This window comes from Marmota marmota, unplaced genomic scaffold, assembly GCF_001458135.2.
Source record: "Marmota marmota marmota unplaced genomic scaffold, marMar, whole genome shotgun sequence".
NCBI lineage: Eukaryota > Metazoa > Chordata > Mammalia > Rodentia > Sciuridae > Marmota > Marmota marmota.
In genome coordinates this window covers 7,607,737-7,626,540 of record NW_026000221.1, presented here as the reverse complement: position 1 = coordinate 7,626,540, position 18,804 = coordinate 7,607,737, and the positions used below count along the sequence as shown (strand labels likewise).

Sequence of the window (18,804 nt, the reverse complement as noted above, 5' to 3'; positions counted from 1 at the left end):
ATTCTTACATTTGCGACAGTGATTAACCAGGATGCTTTTTTCAATATCTATTTTATTATTGCCTTTTCCCACATCATAAAGTTCTATTTTATTTTTTGTGCTCATACAGACCTAGGTTAATGTTTTTCTGATCAGTTTTATTTTTTGACTGTGGAGTTTTTAAACATTGCAATGGAGATTTCACCTGTGTAAAGCTACAAGGTCTTTACTATTGTCTTATGTGTTGTATGTTTGTGTGTACACTTGTGTTTTGTGTTGTATGTCTGTGTGTGTGTATGTCCATATATCATATATGAGGAGCGCTCATGAAAAAATGGATCCGAATTTTTTTTATTCACGTGATTTAAATGGTTTAATTTAAATTGGGTAAACAGCTGTTGAGGATTGTTTTAATATGTGAACAAATAAGGAGGTTAACAGATCTGTTTGTTTACTTTCACCTTTCCTTTTCATTATATTTAGTAATTCTGTTCAGGATAATGTAAATTGTTCAGAAAATTGCTTTCTTTTAGTACCATTTGGAATGTTACATAATTTTTTTTTAGCATCATTGCCAGAATTCCTATCTTCATCCCAGTGCCGGTGAAGACAAAGATAAAACCAAACTACAGCTTCTTAGATAGTTATCACAACAAACTGTATAAACTGATGCATCAATGAATAATAACTCAACAAGTAATGATCAATCAAGGATTCGATTTACTTTGGGAGGAAATGGACATATTGATAGATTCCTCTGCTTTGAACTGCTTGCAGAACTTGCCTGGACTATATATCATTTTTATACATTGTTAACTATCTGTTGGTGCAGCGAATTGTGGTAATGCTGGAGTATCTTTGCTGATGGTATCACCGGTGGTATAATTTTTCAAAGGAGCCGTCAATTGGCTTAGTGTCGTGGCATTTCTGTATCCTCCTCCCTTCTGCTAGTGATGGCCAAGTTTGGGGGCCAACAGAGGTGAGGCAAAGAACCTCACCCCCCCACTGGTGCAAAGGCCTATCCACAAGTATGGCTGTATGCTAGACCGGTAGTCAGTGACGGGTATGATCCAATTGCAGTGGTACCAACCTAAGACAGGAGGCTGATGCCTAGAGGTCAGCTCATCCGATGACAGGTAAGGACCATATGTTGTATTGGACAACCTAACAGGCACAGTCCCTAAGCCACATTGCTTGTTGTTTAATTAAACAGAAGGGTGAAGATGCTGAGAGCCACAGCTGAGTCAGAATGGCCCCTGGCATTTTGCCAATAGTTTTGGTTGACAGGCGAGGCATTACTATTCACCTTGGCCGCTACTTTGGAGTTCTCACGCTACTTTGGAGTTCTTGTGGGGATTCCTGGGGATTCCCGGAGAGTTCCCATTGGTTGGGGAAGTGAAGGAGGAGGGATTTCCGGAGGAGATATTTCCGGTGGCTGGTTCCTGGACGAGCCGCGTGGGGTTTGGGATAGTTCCCGGGAGCGTGTGTGGAGTGTGCTGGTGGAGTTCAGAAATAAAGTTTGTTCCTGCTTCAGTGGCTCGTGATTTGTGCCCAGCCAGACTGCAGCACCCTGGCCCCTGGTTTGTTCCTGTCTGGGACCTTTCAGACTCAAATCTAGGAATTTGACAGTTTTAATGTTTAGATAATGAGGGGGCTGTTTGTTGCCAACAATGATGACCTGACCTATAATAGCTGGTATCACTGCCCAAGCTGTGCACCTCCTTTCTCACTTAATTCTTACAATATTCTAAAAGTTGACATTTATTATATCTATTCCATGAAATGAATGAATGAGAAAACTGACTCATAGAGGCTAAGAAACTGGCTTAATTCACACAGCTCAGTTTCAAATACAGATCTGTTGGGATCCCCAAATTTGCCATACCAGGTTCTTTATGACCTTGGCTTCATGTTTAACTACAGCTGTCTTTTCCTGGTGATTTCAAATGCAAAGACCAAAGGGACAACTTCTTGGCTACATCTCTTCCAAAACACCACAAGTTTGAAACTCTACCTCAATTTTTTATATTCATTTTATTTTTTAGTTGTAGTTGGACACAATACATTTTATTTATTTATTTAAATGTGGTGTTGAGGATCAAACCCAGGGCCTTGCACATGTTAGATGTGTTAAATGAACACTCTACCACTAAGCCACAACCCCAGCCCCTCTACCTCAATTTTAATGTTCTGAAAGCACGGTTTCTACTTATTGTTAGAGTTGATTGGCACAAGAGAGAAATGTATTCCTTTACCATGTTTGCTACTTTGTCTGAGTCATACTCCCACTAAGACAGAGGGAAGGAAAGAAGGAAGGAAGGAAGGAAGGGAGGGGATATGGATGAACAAATTAAGATTTACTGGGTGGCAAAACAAAATATTGTCAGATATCTATGCAGAATTTCCATTTTTTTCTCTGAAAGATCTTGCACCCTGAAATACAGTTATTTCGAAAGGTCTACATGTGTATGAGTTGGGTAAGACATCATCCTAATGAGAAAATTTTGAGACTATTTTTCAAGTATTAATGCATTTTTGAAAAAAAAACAAACAAACAAGCATACTGTCCTTAAAAACAAAACTTACAGATTACATATCCACTAAGGCAGGTCATTAAACTTATTTAAAAACCTTTGAAACTGGAAAAGAAATTGCAAGAGATTGTTTAGATGGTGATTTAATAGGTTCACTGTCCCCCCTTCCCAGAACCTCTGAGAACATTTTCTCTAATAACAATGGGTAAAGTACATGCAGTCCTATAATCCACAAATGCTCCTCCACTGAATGAATAAAGGATAAGATGGCAGGTTAAAAAAAAATAGAGAAACTGTTTCCTTTGTTCCATATATGCCACTTCCCCATTGTTCTCGGTTTTCAGTAGTGTGATGGCAGAGTAAGGAAGGAATGACTTTTTTTTTTTTTTAAACAGGGCTGGAAATACCCCGTTTGGGAGACATTATCTCAAAGGAGTGGAAAAGGAACACAAGTTCTTTGCGTGGGCTTGAAACTCAGAGAGGACGTGTCTTGTCATTGCTTTTATTTATTTAGTTTTTCCCAGAAGAGGAATCTCAGAAGTACCCATTTCTGACGTTCTGCAGAGCTTGACAAAATATAGAAAGGGTAGGAGAAGATGCTACTTGCCAGGGGATGAGTGCCCCAGACAGTAGTGGAAGGGGATGAATCCCAAAGTTGTGGAGAGCAAGCCTTAGCAGAAAACCAAAGGACATGGAAACAAACAACCCTGATGTGGGTATATTTGTTGCAAGAGCAGCTCTTAAAAAGTGACCCGAAAAAGAGGCAGAGCAGGGAAGTGAGCACCTAGAGCGCTCTGGGTAGGGAAGAACCTCAGAAAGAGAAGGGCGCTTTAACCCTACGCTACTCCAACTTTAACACCCACAAAACCCAAGAATTTCGTTAAATTTTTCGTTAAAATCCCAAGATTCTGAGCCCCTTGGTTAGGAGTAGAGCCTGAGAATCTGCATTTCCAACAAACTTCCAAGTATTACAGCGGCTGTTGGTCAAAGCACCAATCTTTGAGTAGCAAGGGATTTTTCGGGAGTAGGAGGGTGAAGAAATTCTGGGCTGGAGAGAAAGGGGCTTTCTGAAGAAAACGATGAACCTTTGGGGTGGCAGAGACCTCAAATTAGATGGGCAGGATAGGGAAGAAAACTAATCAGAGGAGGAACTTAGGTCTGGAAACTTTAACTCCTAGCAGTTTCAGGAGGAAATGAGAGAAAGGAGGCGTTCGTCCTCTGGCTCTGGAAGAAAAAGTCCAAGAGGCAAATGCCTATAAGAAGGGCAGGAAGTGAACACCTGGACACTATGGGCAGCTGGATCTGCAGCCTGCTCCAAGACGCAGAGGAGGGACACAGGGGATTTGGGCTAGGCAGCCCTTACCTGCGCTCGCCCCGGTCGGTGTACGTGTTGAGGAAGAGCCCCTCCCTGACTTCCTGGAATATTGGGCCAGAGAAGCTGAGGTGCAGTTCATAGCGGCTACCAGACCGTAGAGCTTCACCGAGTTCCAGCACAACATATTGAGTGTCCATAGCAAACCACACGTCATGCACCGGCACGCGGCCCACGGTGTCATTCCTAGTGCCTGGGGACAGGGGACCCCGCACTTCAGCGCGATCATAGTCCAAGAAGAGGCTGTGCAGCAGCAGTCTCTTAGTGGACACCGCGCAGCGCACCGTGATGTTCACTCGACCACTGAATCGCAACAACTGCACGGAGAGCTTATCGGGCTGCAGCCGGGGCCACAGTTCCAGATCATAGTGAAGCGGCACCAGCCATGGTGGCAGGCGCAGCTGGTCCCAGGGGCCCGGAGGTCGCCAGTCTTGCGAGGTGGCTGTCACCTGCGGCTCACTTGTAGGGACGGGTTCCTGCGTTGACGATGGCCCCTCCTGCCCGAGGGGAGAGAAGGACGCGGCGTTTGGGACCTCTAGGCTACGCCGATCCGACGGCGGGACACGCGCGCAGTGGCCATACAGAGAAGCTAACACTGCCAGCGCCAGCAGGAGTGCGGCAGCCAGCCCAGCCAGCAGCAGGGCCACCGCACGGCTCACATAGAAGCCAGAGCTGGAGGGGGGTTCCATAACGCGAGTGTGGCGCTGGCGAGATAGGATACTCGAGATAGCAGAAGAGACACAATCCCCAGCGAGGGTATTGGTTGGTGGGACCCCCCACACTCTCCGCCCTTTCTCTTTTGTACTACCCTCCTCCTCGAGAAGCCTAAGAGAACTGCGACAGAAGAAAGTGATTGGGACCAGGGCTTCCCCCTCCCAGTTAATCAGATCCAGGTCCCAGCCTACCCAACCCGCCCCACCAGATCGCTGGGAAGAGGCGGACCCGGCGCACCAAGATGCGCGCCCCTGGGGGTCCAAAGTGAATGACCACGCAGAAGAAGCATTCGGGATAAGTGCAGGAGGGAGCTGTAGAACCAAACTCTAATCTGGACCTTTTCGAGGAGTTCAGAATTGCTGGGGTGATACCAAGCTTGACCACGATGAGCTCCCGGCAATAAAATTTTTTTGGCCACCAGCTTGGGCCTCGTGTGCTGGCGAGGAGTCGAGGACAGGAATATTTGGGGAAACGCTTTGAAATGACCCTGAGAGAGGCAACTGCGCTTTCATAATATCTGAAGCCAAAACTATGGCCCCCAAATTGGCCTCCTGAATTAAGACAGGATGCATGAGGCTGGAACAGAGAATGAGAACTTGGGAACAAGGTTTGGGGTCCTGGAGTCTTTCCGGAATTTAGGAAGTTGGGCTGCAGGAGAGGTCGACAAAAAACTATGTGAGCACCTAGTCTGCAGTTCAAGGGAGAAGAGGAAGGGAGGGCTGCTTTACCTCGGGAAGGGGGAACAAGGAAGCCTCCATTCTTCCCCAATTTTCTGCTGCAGGATTTTCCCTGCCCGGAGCTGGATCTAACTCTCCGCAGCTTTGCTGGGGGCGAGGGGGATTCTATTCCTGCTTTCGAAACCCGCCCATTTGAAGCAAAGAGGATAAAACAAGCCAGCCGGACAGCCTTTCCACCCGGAAACCACTGGGCTGGAACAGGCTTCCCAAGCTGTGCCCTCGTCAGTGAGGTCTCTGGCTTGCCAGGCATCTGTTTGCTATTTAGCCGGTGATCCTGGGCGAGTTCCTGGCGGTGCGCTTGGTCTTGCACGCACGCACGCAGGAGAATTGATTCCAAGTATCTGAAGGCGTCGGGGAAGAGGGAAGGGACTGTGGTTACGATCCCATTGTAAGTTGAAGATTCATTTCGGAGCATCCTGTCTTTACGGTCCTTTTTTTTCCCCCCAGAATGAAAATAATTATTCTGTCGCAGTTATACAACTGGCTTCACTTTCGTGCTTTGCCTGTATCTCTCTTCCAATAATGAAATCCCTTTCATTTGAATTTGGAAACAGGGTAGACCACTGTGATTCTTGGGGGGAATGTGTGCTTCCTCGCTCCCTCCCGTAACTGCAATTAATCACATTAACAATAAACCCGCTGGAAGAAGACAGGAAGGTGGAAGGAGATTTGACTCTAAACTCGGGTGGAGGATGTGCTGTAATTTGTGAGCCAGTCTCCTGGTTCTAGATTCTTGGGTTACTTTTTTCAGAAATGGAACAACCATTTTAAAGTACTTATGACCATATGCATCACTCTCAGAAGATGCTGGGTAGAGCTGAGGGAGAAGCCTCCTGTATTTCTACATACCTACCAGAAATTGAGCTGTCAGAATTGTGATTTGCTGCAGTGGCAGGGTCTCTGGGTTTAGGTCATCAGATGGGAATTGAGACAGATGTGGAATTATTTAACTAATTGCTGGCCTTACCAACCTCTGGACAATTTCTTGAAAGATTTCAAGAATTCCAGACAAGTAAAGGAAAAAAGTCAGTAACAGGATTACTTCAAACACATTAGACATGTTTCACCCCTCAATTACAAGAAACTGTACTGAAAAATGTGTATGTGAATGCGAGTTTTGATTCTATTTCTCTAACATCAAAAAAATAGAGATAGGATCCTACACAAGAAGTTTCAAAATCAGACCCAATGATTCAACATTTTAAATATCTCATTAAAAAAGAAAATGTTTCTGATAAATCATTAAAGTTACTGAAAAGAATTTATAAAGTAGCATCCTGACTAAATCAGAATTATGATAACAATTTAAGAAACTGGGAAAGTATTTGACATCTCAATGAAAATATTCACTAGAAAAATTTTAAATGTTTTTAATGAGCCTCTCAGAAAATCTAATTACTACTGAGATCAGTCAAAACAGTGATTCTCAACTGGATGTGACTTTGGTGCTTCCTCCCCATTTGGCAATTTCTAGAGACAGTTTTGGTTGTCACAACTGGTGGAAGGAAGTGCTACTGTTATCTAGTGGGTAGAGTTCAGGAATACCACTAAACTTTGCAAAATACACAGAACAGCCCCCAAGAAAATGAAGCAGCCTGCACAAAATGCCATGTGCACTGCTTTTTGGAAATTCTGAGAAGAAGCAATTATCAAAGCCTTTTATATAATATCCAGGTAAAACTTCATCTATTCATTTTGTGCTATTTACTTTTGTTGTTCATGTTTATACTTTGGCATGTCTATTATTTTTCCATCTTTATTTTTTAGTACTTATTATGAGCAACTTTAATACATTATTATACCTCTTGGGTCCCTTGACTTAATTTTTCTTTTTCTAATCTTACATTAAAATTCCATTTTAATTGGTATTATATTCATAAGTTTGAAAATAAAAACTTATGAAAATTAAGTTGAAGTATCTTGCTTCCACTACTTATTAGTAATTTTTTAATGTGTGTATCCTTTCGTATTTTTTTCATGCAAAGCAAATAAATACAATTACAAACCCATGTATTTATCTCCTAGTATACTATATTATAGTTCTGCACCTGAATTTTTATTAAAAAATATATTGGCCATTTTTGCATATCATTTCGCAGATACATTTCCCATAGTTTTCTACAGCTGCATAGCATTATATTGAATGGATATATGCAAATAACCCAAGTTGGGTTATTTGAAAGGTTTTATCAGAGTAGAGTCAGGCAGGCTTTTATTTAAAGTCAAAGATATGGTGCAGCAAGAAAAAGAAGAGTACAGGCAAACACTAGTGGTCAGGAAAATATCCATTGTGCAAACTCCCTAGGGCCCTTAATTGAACCATTCCATATCACCAGCATGAACCACCAAATTCTGTAAGAGACATCTTGTCTACAGGGATCTCAAAGAAGAAACTCTTAGGCCCTTTAAATAATCAAGCCTCATTTGTAAAACATGTAAGTTCAGTTGCAAAACATTAGTAAAGAAACCAACCCTAGGAGTCTCCAGGGAGAAATTCAGAAATTCAGAGAAATTTAATCACTATATCATAAATTGGCCAAGCGTCAAAAGTCATATATCCAGAATGAAAACGTAGTAAGGACAACTGAAAATCCTTCCCCCCCTAGAATTCATGTGAACATTGGAAAAGTGTCAAAATTCATTATTGCAGAACTCTGGAACTTAACTGAAGGCTTGCAACAATTCTAGAAATGTTTATTCAAGAAAACTGCCAAATTTCAGTAAAAAAGAAGTGAGCTATTCTATCTTTCCAGGTCCTTAGAAACTGAAAATTAATAACTTACAAGCATGGTGAAAAACAGCAGCTGGCAGCCCCTGGAAAGAACAGAAAGGTGCTGCAGCCCCATCAAAGCCTCATTCTCAGAGAATTGTCATAACAAATGGAAGACACACTTGCTAGACTGACTTTATTTGACCTGATTAGAGTTCACCCAGTGAACAGTATTTCCCCAGGGTCTTTGGTTGAAAACAACCAGAGGCAATTTTTTAATATTGCTCCTGGAGGTGGGCAAACAATTGAGGCAAATAATAAGCTCATCAAAAGACTTAAAAGGAAAAGCTCAGGAAAAATATATCCATAAGGAGCTTTGAAAAGCTCCAATTCATTTCTAAAAATCTAAAAAGACACACACAAAAAAAAAACTATGAAACATGCTCAAAGAAGACCTGAGAAGGATCTAAGCTCTCACTTTTAGCTAATCTTGAGGCAATACTTATGATGGCTAAGGCAGAGTTGTCAACTGCCTGGCTGAGCTTTGGGAGGATTCCTCAACACACACACACACACACACACACACACACACACCTTTCTTAAAAACTGGTAGGCTTATAAGTTCTAAGCATTTGAGGAAATCTCTGTCTAGTCATTAGTTGACCACTAAGCTAACTGAGCAAGGATCAGAATTTACTGAATTACTTCAGAGGGGAAAGAAAAAGATGGTAGCAATAAACCCTGGAAAGGGAAGAAAATCTGATTTTCAGAGCTGTACATTTTCAATGATGTTTTCAATAACAAAATTAGGTCATATGCAAAGAAACAAGAAAGTATATCCACCCCTAAGAAAAGAAAGCAGTCAATAGAAAATGTCCCTGAGAAATTCAGGCATTAGACCAAAAGTAGGCAAAGTTTAAATTAACAATTTAAAAAACCAATTAAAAAGCTATGTCTAAAAAACTAAAAGAAAAAATGAAAGTAACATCTAATTTAAAATATCAACAAGCAAATAGAAATTCTAGAATTGAAAAAAATCACTAACCAGCTCAATAACAGTTTTTTTATTATTTATTTATTTATTCTAATCAATTATACATGAAAGCAGAATGCTTTTCGATTCATTGTACACAAATGGAGCAGAACTTTTCAGTTCTCTGGTTGTACCCTCAATAACAGTTCTTATCACAAAAAAAATCATCCATGAATTTGAAGATTGTTTGATTGAGATTGTTCAGTATATGGAACAGAAAGGAAAAAAAAGAATGCAGAAAAATAAACAGAGTCAAAGAAACTTGGTGAGATATCATCAAGGAGAACGAAATATGCATTGTAGAAATTTCCAGGATAAGAAAGTGAAAAGAGAATAGAAAGCTTATTCAACAAAACAATAGCCCCAAATTCCCCATATTTGGTGCAAGATATAACTCTACAAATCTAAGAAGCTCAACAAACTCTAAGAGAAATAAATTCAAACTCTGGAGACAAAGACAAAAAATCTTCAATGTAGCAAGAAAACAGTGATTCATCACATACAAGTGACCCCACCCAATAAAACTATCAGCTGATTTCTTATCAGAGAACTTGGGGCCTAAAAGGCAGTGAGTTGATATATTCAAAGTGCTAAAATAAAAATCCTCCAAAACTTACAGGCATGGTGGTGCATGCCTGTAAGCCTAGTGGCTCAGGAGGCTGAGACAGGAGGATCACAAATTCAAAGCCAGCCTCAGCAATGGCGAGGCACTAAGCAACTCAGTGAGACCCTATCTCTAAACAAAACAAAACGAAACAAAAAAATACAAAATAGTGCTGGGATATGGCTCAGTGGTAAAGTGCCCATGAGTTCAATCCCGAATACCAAAAGAAAAAAAAAAAAATCTACCAAAACTGTCCTTTTTTTTTTTTTTTAATTTTTTATTGTTGGTTGTTCAAAACATTACAAATTTCTTGACATATCATATTCCACACTTTGATTCAAGTGGGTTATGAACTCCCACCACAACCCTTTAGTTAGAACTACCCTACAAGAAATGTTAAAGAGAATATTTCAGGTTAAAACAAAAGGACACTAGATAGTAATTCAAATTCAGATGAAGATAAAAAGCTCTCCAGGAAAGATAAGTGGGCATAATTATAAAAGCTAGTATTCATATAATTTGTATTAAATGTCTCTCCTCTTGAAAAAAAAATGGTTTATAAGTTCAACTTTGAGTTTCTGTGATTTAAAAGACAAATTCATAAAAACAATTATTATGTTATTTAATACCCAAAATATAAAGATGTAATCTATGATATTAATAATGAAAGGGAAGGGCAGTTATATAGAAACAGAGCATATGCTTTGAAGTTAAATTGGCATAAATTTAAATTAGATTATTATGACTTTTAAAATTGTAAATGTAAGTACAATGAAAACCACAAAGGATATATCTACAGAGTATGCACATGAAGAAATGAGAAGGAAACCAAAATAAAAAAATCAGTTAAAGACAAAACAAGGTAATAATGTTCTTTTGAGGAAGAACAAAATACTCATAGCATATATAGAAAACAAATGGCTGAAATAAGTTCCTACTTATAATGAATTACTTTAAATGTAAATGTATTTCATTTTCCATTTGAAAGAAAAATACTGGATGAATAGCTTTTTTTAAAAAAAGTGTTCTAATTCTATCTACAAGAGATATCTACAAGAGACTTATTTTAGATTCAAACACAGAGGTAAAGTAAAAGAAGGGGAAAAGATATTCCACACAAATAGTAACCAAAAAAGATCTTGGATGGGTTAACTAATATCAAACAAAATTGACAATTAATCCAAAAATGTTACAAGAGACAAGAATATCATATATTAATAAAAGGTTCAATATAGCAATAAGATATAATAATTATGAATACTATATACCTATATATTATATTCTCACAATATATTAGCAAAATGCACAGAATTGAAGGGAGAAATAGACAGTTCTAGAATAATATTTAAAGGCTTCAATACCCTACTTTTGATAATGGCTAGGTCAATGAAATATGAGAAGTAAGGAAAAAGAGTTGTTCAACAACACAACAAGCCTATGAGATCTACTGGACATGTGCACAACACAACCCAAACATAGCAGAATATGCATTTTTTCAAGTACATGTGAGATATCTCCATGGAAAAACCACATATTAGACCCAAAGAAGAAGATTCAATAGATTTTTTTAAAAATAGAAATCACATGAAGAATCTTCTCCAATAACAATGGGATATAGTTAGAAACCAATAATGAAGGAAAACTAAAATAATCATAAATATCTAAAAATTAAACAACACACTCTTAAGCAACCAATGGGTCAAAAAGGAAATTAGAAAATTCTTAGAGTTGAATGAAAACAAAAAACACAAGATGACCGCCAAACACAACATGCCTATCAAGACAGTGAAAAGCAGGGCTTGGGGAAATTTGTAGCTGTAAATGCCTGCATCGAAAAGGAAGAAAAATCTCAAGTCGGTAACAATTTTACATCTTCAGATATTAGGAAAAGAAGAATAAACTAAACTCAAAGCTAAAAGAAAGAGGGAAATAATAAAGTTGAGTGGAGATAAACAAAATAGAGAATAGAAAAACAATAGAGAAAAGCAAAGAAACCAAAAGTCAGTTCCTGGAAACAATAAACAAGTTTGACAACTCTTTAGCTAGACTGACAAAGAAAATAAAGAGAGAAGGTACAAATAAATAAAGTCATAGATCAAAGCAGGGACATTACTACTGACCTTACAGAGATAAAATTATTCTATTTGTATTGTGGTTTAGATGTAAGGTAGCCCCCAAATGCTCATGTGTGACACAATGCAAGAAGGTTTAGAGGTGAAACAATTGGATTATGAAATCCTTAACCTCATCAGTGAATTAATTCCCTGATAGGGATTAAATGAGTGGTGACTATAGGCAGGTAGGGTATGGCTGGAAGAGGTCAGTCTTTAGGGGCATACCTTTAGGGTATATATTTTATCCTTGGTGAGTGGATTCTCTCTTTCTCTGCTTCCCAGTGTGGTGCCCTGAGCCTCTTTCCTCTGCCACACCCTTCTACCATGATGTTCTGCCTTACCTCAAACTCTAAGGAATGGAGCTGGCCATCTATGAACTGAGACCTATGAAACCATGAGCCCTCGAATAAACTTTTCCTTTTCCAATTGTTCTAGTTATGTCTTTTGACCATAGCAGGAAAAAAATGACAAAATAACCAGATACAATGAATTATTATATGCCAACAAATTAGTTAACCCTGAAAAAAATGGACAGATTCCTTGTAATACACAAATTATGTAAACTGACTTAAGAAGAAATAGAAAAAGGAAATCTCACCAGACCTATAATAAGGAAAGAGATTGAATAAGTAACCAAAAACCTTTATTAAAAAAAAAAAAGCCCTGGAACAGTTTGCTTCAGCTGTGAATTCTACCAAGCCTTTAAAGAATTAAAAAAACAGGCCTGGGGGTTGTGGCTCAGTGACAGAGTGCTTGCCTCACATATGTGAGGCACTGGGTTTGATCCTCAGCACCACATAAAAATAAATAAACAAAATAAAGGTATTGTGCCTGTGTATAACTAAAAAAAATATTTTTTAAAAAAGTTGCTCTTGCTTAAAAAAAAGAATTAAAAAAATCTTTTAAAAACTATTCAAAAAAATTAAAGAGAGAACATTTTGTAATTCATTTTATGAGACCAGGTTTACTATGATAACAATGCCAGATAAAGGTATCACAAGAAAAGAAAATTATAGGTCAATATAACTCATGAATATGGATGTAAAAATCCTCCATAAAATATTAGTAAATCAAATACAATAGCATATTAAAAGGATTGTTTATCATAATCCCAGTGAGATTGATCTCAAGAAGGCAGAGATGATCCAACATACGAAAAGCAATCAATGTAACACATAACATTAAAGAAAAAAGTAAAAAAAAAAAATGAGATCATTTGAGCCAATGCAGAGAGGATTCTTAACAGACTCCAACCTTTATATGATTAAAAACTTTCAGAAAAATAGGAGTAGAGGGGATATTCATCAACATCATAAGTATACTGCTGAAAAACCCACAGCTAACATTATCATCAATGGTGAAAGATGGAATAAAGCAAGGATGCCTACTTGCAAGGCTACTATTTAGTATTATATTGGAATGTTAGATAAGAGAAAAGAAGCAAAAATCATCCAAATTGGAAAGGAAGAGGTAAAGCTATCTTTATTTGCAGATGGCATGATCCTATATATAGAAAAATCCCAAAGAGTGCATAAGAAAGCTACTAGAGCTAACACATTGAACAAACTTGCTGGATACAAGACTGACTCAAGAAAATCAGTTATGTTTCTATACAGCTACAATGAACAATCTGACAAAGAAATTAAGAAAGCAATTCCATTTATAATAGCACTTGAAAGAGTTAAATACTATATGATAAATCTAATCAAGTCAGTGAAAGGCTTTGATGTTTTACACTACAAAATATAGCTGAAAGAAATTAAAGAAGGCCTTAATAAATAGAAAGAAATCCCATGTTCAAGAATAGGCAGACAACATTACGACATTGATACCACCCCAAACCATTCTATAGATTCAATATAATCTCTAGAAATTCCAAGCCTTTTGACGTGGAAAAGCCAGTCCTCAAATTCATATGGAATTGCAAGCTGCCCCCAAAAGCCAAAACAATTTTGAAAAAGAAATTAAAAAGATGGTAGTTTCATACTTCCCAACTTTGAAACACTGTAGATCTTGGTCCTTCCTTATAAAAAAATCTGAAATCTGAAATGCTCCGAAGTCCAAAACATTGTGAGCACTGTTATGCTGTCCTCAAGGGAAAAAAGACCCTGCTGGTTCCTTCTGCTATGATACACAACCTTTGCTTCATGCACGAAATTATTTAAAACATTTTATAAAACCCTCTTCATGTGAATAAGTTGTAATAGAAACATAAGTGAATTTTGTATTTAGACTTGGATCCTGTACCCAAGATAGCTCATAATATGGATGTATGTATTTCAAAATCCAAAAAACCTAAAATATAAAGTACTTTTGGTTAAGGAACACTTGATCTATACAATGCAATAGTAATTAAGCTGGTGAGGTACTATCATAAAGACATATATTGGACTGAAGTAGGGCAGATGAGTCTGGACACCAAGGAATAGCAGGAAGCAGGTTTATTGGCTACAGCCAGGCTCAAAAGGAGGCCTTTTGCCTCTATCAAATCACCCCTCTGAATCAAGTTCAGAAAGTCTTATAACTTTATACCTAGTGTGTAATTGGAGGGGCTCAGAGGCTCACAATCTGTAGAAGTTCATGTAAAAGCAGCCTTTTCACTGTTCTGGGCACCCAATTCAAGCCAAGGACACTCTGTGAAAATCAGTGTCTGAAAAAGGGAGAGTCCCCCTCCCCTTTTCCCACCAGCTGGCTTGATGGGACCCAACTATAGTCCTTTGAGATGCAACTGCCTCTGTGTAGGCTCCAGATGCAGGCTGGAGTCCTCGAGTCCATTGTCACACTCTGTGCACCCGAAAACTCTGTTGTAGAAATTCTTGTTGATAGTCTAAGAACAATTATGCTAAACAGAATTTTTTAGGGTCTCTGGAGAAACTTAGTTATGGCAGGGGTCATCTGGGTGGGGGTCTCTGGCCTGCTTCATGACCAATAGAATAGAGAGCTCAGAAATTAACCCTTCCATATGGTCAATTGATTTTTGACAAGAGTGCCAAAACCACTCAATAAAAATTATTGTCTTTTCAACAAATGATGCTGGGAAAACTGGATATTCATGTGCAAAATAATGAAATTAGGACCTTATACTACATTCAAAATGTGAATCAAAGGTCATCACAATATGATTCAATGTGAATCAAAGGCCTAGATATGAAATCTAAAACTATAGGATTCTTAGAAGAAAATATTTATGACATTGGATTCGGTGACAATATTGTTGATAGCACACCAAAAGTACAGGTAACAATGAAAAAATAAATTAGACCTTATCAAAATTTAGAATATTTATGCAAGAAATACCAAGAAAATAAAAAATCAGTCTGCAAAATGGGAGAAAATATTTGCATATCATATATCTGATAAGGTATTAATATGCAGAATATATGAGAAATTTCTACAACCCCACAACAAATAGGTAAACAACTCAATTCAAAATTGACCAAAGGACTTGAGTAGATATTTTTCCAAAGATATATAAATGGCCAATAAGCACATGAAAAGATGTTCAACATTATTAGTCTTCAGTGAAATGCAAAAGAAAACCACACATATGCCATTTCACACTTACTAGGATGGCTATATATTTTTTAAATAGAAAATAACTATGATGGTGAGGATGTGGAGAAATCAAAATCCTCATGCATTGCTGGTGAGAATGTAAAATGATATAGCCACTGTGGAAAAGTTTGGTGGTTTCTCAAAGTGTTAAATACAGAACTGCCCATATGGCCCCAACAATTTCACTCATAAGTATATTACCAAGAGATTTGAAAACAGGAAATCAAAAATGTTTACATACCAATATTCATAGCAAATTATTCACAATAGTTAAAATGTGGAAACAATCTAATGTCCATTAACAGATGAAAGTGTATAAACAAAATGTGGTATGTGCACACAATATACAGCCATAAATAGGAATAAAATTTTGACATGTGTTACAGTTTCAATGAACTTTGAAAATAGGCCTAGTGAAATAGGCCAGATACATAGAAAACAATGTTGTATGATGGTATGAGTGTATGTGAGATACCTAGAAGCAGCAAATTAATCAAGTGAGAATAGAGGTTCCCAGGGAAGAGCTATTGTTTCATAGATACAAAGTTTTTGTTGGAAATAATGATACAGTTTTAGGTATAGATTATAATGAAAAACATTGTGAATGTATTTAATGTCATTGAATTATATATTTACAAATAATTAAAATTACAAAGATTGTGATATATACCTTCCCACAACCAAAAATAAACACAAGAATTACAGTAATATTTGGGTATTCATAGCAATCAAAACTATTACTTATTAAAACCTGGAAATATGTAGACACATTATCTTAAAAGTTATGTCATGCTATGTTTTGTACCAAGAATGTCTGTTGTATTTGTGGCTTTGGAAATTTAATAATTAAACTACTAAGGGAAAAATATGAATTCTTTTGAAAAGTGAATATTATGTTGGAATAAAAGACTAGAAGAAATTAATATATATAAAAAACCATTACCAACTCTCCCAGAAACCCTGTATGATCCCCTTGCCAATTATAAACCCTCTCCCATAAAATTCCTATCCTTTAGTTTGATGACATTCACTTGCTTACATGTGCATCCATAATCCTTATAAATTAAGTTTTTCTACTTTTGAACTTTATAAGAGAAAGCAACTTAATGTTTATTCTATGATGTCTGGCTTCCTTAGCTCAATGTTACATCTGTAAGATTCATGCACAATGTTGCATTTAACTTTGGATTTATTCTTACCAATGTATATATTCTGCTGAATTCATATTTCACAATGCATTTATCTGTTCTACTGTTCTTAAATATCTGAGTCATTTTTAATGGGTGACTCTTATGAAAATTGCTGCTATAAACACTGTTGTACATGTCTTCTGGTATACATTTCTGATGAATATATACATAGGATATATATTCAATTATAGGATATGTATATACCTTCTCCTTAAGTAGATGATGCAACGCTATTGGCTGTATCAATTTATATTCCCACGGGAGGCACGTAAATTTCCCACTGTTCTCTAACTTTGCCAGTACTTGATATTGCCAATCTTTTAAATTTTAGCTATTTTGGTACATGTGTGGTGGTATTTCATTCTGATTTTCATTTCTGTTTCCTTGATTTACAATGAAGTCAATCACTTTTTCATGTGATCATAAGATTTTGGGGATTTCTTCATTTGTGAATTGAGTATTCAAGTGTTTTACATATCTTTCTACTAGCTTTATGTCTTTCTTTTTGACTAGTATATATTACACCTATGAGTCTTTGTTGATTATATATGTTGCAAATATCTTTTCTGATATTAAAGCAGGATAGGGACAACTAAAGAGAGAATAACATTTTTCAGGAAGAGGAGAATTTTGTTTTGAATATTCTCTTTTGAAATTCTAAATGCTGGAGTTCTCTTCCAAAGCTTGGTGGGGGTAGCTTTTGTTGTCCTTTATTAAGTTTTGCTTCCAAGTGCTTATAAACTTTTACAGTGTGTTGATACTTAGCTTCCCCAGGTTCAAGGTTTTGGTTGACCTCATGCAGTAGTGAAAATTTGTCATTCTGACCTCCTGCTGCAGGGAAAGGAGTTGACTGACCCTTGGTGCTGCTCTGAGTCGCCACCATGTTCACACTGAGAACACGCTTTCCCACCTTGTTCACACTGAGTGTTTCCCATCTGGTGTTGGGAGACAATGAATGTGAGTGTGGCAGGAATGTTAATGAAGATCCTGCAATGGATGTGAGGGACTTGTAGGACTTAACTGACAGGCAACGCTGGCTGAAAAACTTCCCATTGGCTTGCCAGGGACCTTCTTAACACTGGGCCAGAGTCTTCTCTCTTCCTTCTGTCTCTATAACAGTCTGAGTTCCATCATGGTGTAAAGCTTTATTGGCTTCCCTGCCCTTTCACCCTCATAGTCGTTTCCCCCAAAAAATCTTTGCATGTTGAATCCCTTTTGGAGTAAGCTTTTTTGACTCCATGCTATATATAGAAACTGTCGCATTATAGTTTTGTCTGGATACATAAATAATTTTTTCTTTATATAAATAAATTATAAAATTCAGAATTTGTTGCAAGGACATGTTTAAGAGAGTAAGCCTTTTTCAATTATTTTTTTAAAAATTAGAGTTCTTCCAACATTTGTAATTGTAGTTATTTTTCAGTTTAAAAAAGCTTTTTAGGCTTATGTTATTTTTTTTAATTTTTATTGTTGGTTGTTCAAAACATTACATAGTTCTTGATATATCATATTTCACACTTTGATTCAAGTGGGTTATGAACTCCCATTTTTACCCCGTATACAGATTGCAGAATCACATCAGTTACACATCCATTGATTTACATATTGCCATACTAGTGTCTGTTGTATTTTGCTGCCTTTCCTATCCTCTACTATCCCCCATCCCCTCCCCTCCCATCTTCTCTCTACCCCATCTACTGTCATTCATTTCTCCCCCTTGTTTTTTTACCCCTTTCCCCTCACTTCCTCTTGTATGTAATTTTGTATAACCATGAGGGTCTCCTTCCATTTCCATGCAATTTCCCTTCTTTTTCCTTTTCCCTCCCACCTCTCACCCCTGTTTAATGTTAATCTTCTTCTCATGCTCTTCATCCCAACTCTGTTCTTAGTTACTCTCCTTATATCAAAGAAAACATTTGGCATTTGTTTTTTAGGGATTGGCTAGCTTCACTTAGCATAATCTGTTCTAATGCCATCCAATTCCCTGCAAATTCTATGATTTTGTCATTTCTTAATGCAGAGTAATACTCCATTGTGTATAACTGCCACATTTTTTTTATCCATTCGTCTATTGAAGGGCATCTAGGTTGGTTCCACAGTCTTGCTATTGTGAATTGTGCTGCTATGAACATCGATGTAGCAGTGTCCCTGTAGCATGCTCTTTTTAGGTCTTTAGGGAATAGACCGAGAAGGGGAATAGCTGGGTCAAATGGTGGTTCCATTCCCAGCATTCCAAGAAATCTCCATACTGCTTTCCAAATT

At 37.6% G+C, this 18,804-nt stretch overlaps 1 protein-coding gene across 2 annotated transcripts in view; it reads right to left on the bottom strand.

Moving 5' to 3' along the window:
• Lvrn (laeverin) overlaps positions 1 to 4,843 on the bottom strand; it is a 77,426-nt gene extending 72,583 nt beyond the window's left edge. The window contains exon 1 of one of the 2 annotated variants that reach the window (XM_048792008.1): positions 3,877 to 4,843. In XM_048792008.1, coding sequence (XP_048647965.1) covers positions 3,877 to 4,574 — 698 coding nt within the window. In that variant the 5' untranslated portion in view covers positions 4,575 to 4,843. The remainder of the gene's footprint in view (positions 1 to 3,876) is intronic. The other variant, XM_015488606.2, reaches the window with a different exon arrangement.
• Positions 4,844 to 18,804: the final 13,961 nt, after the last annotated feature.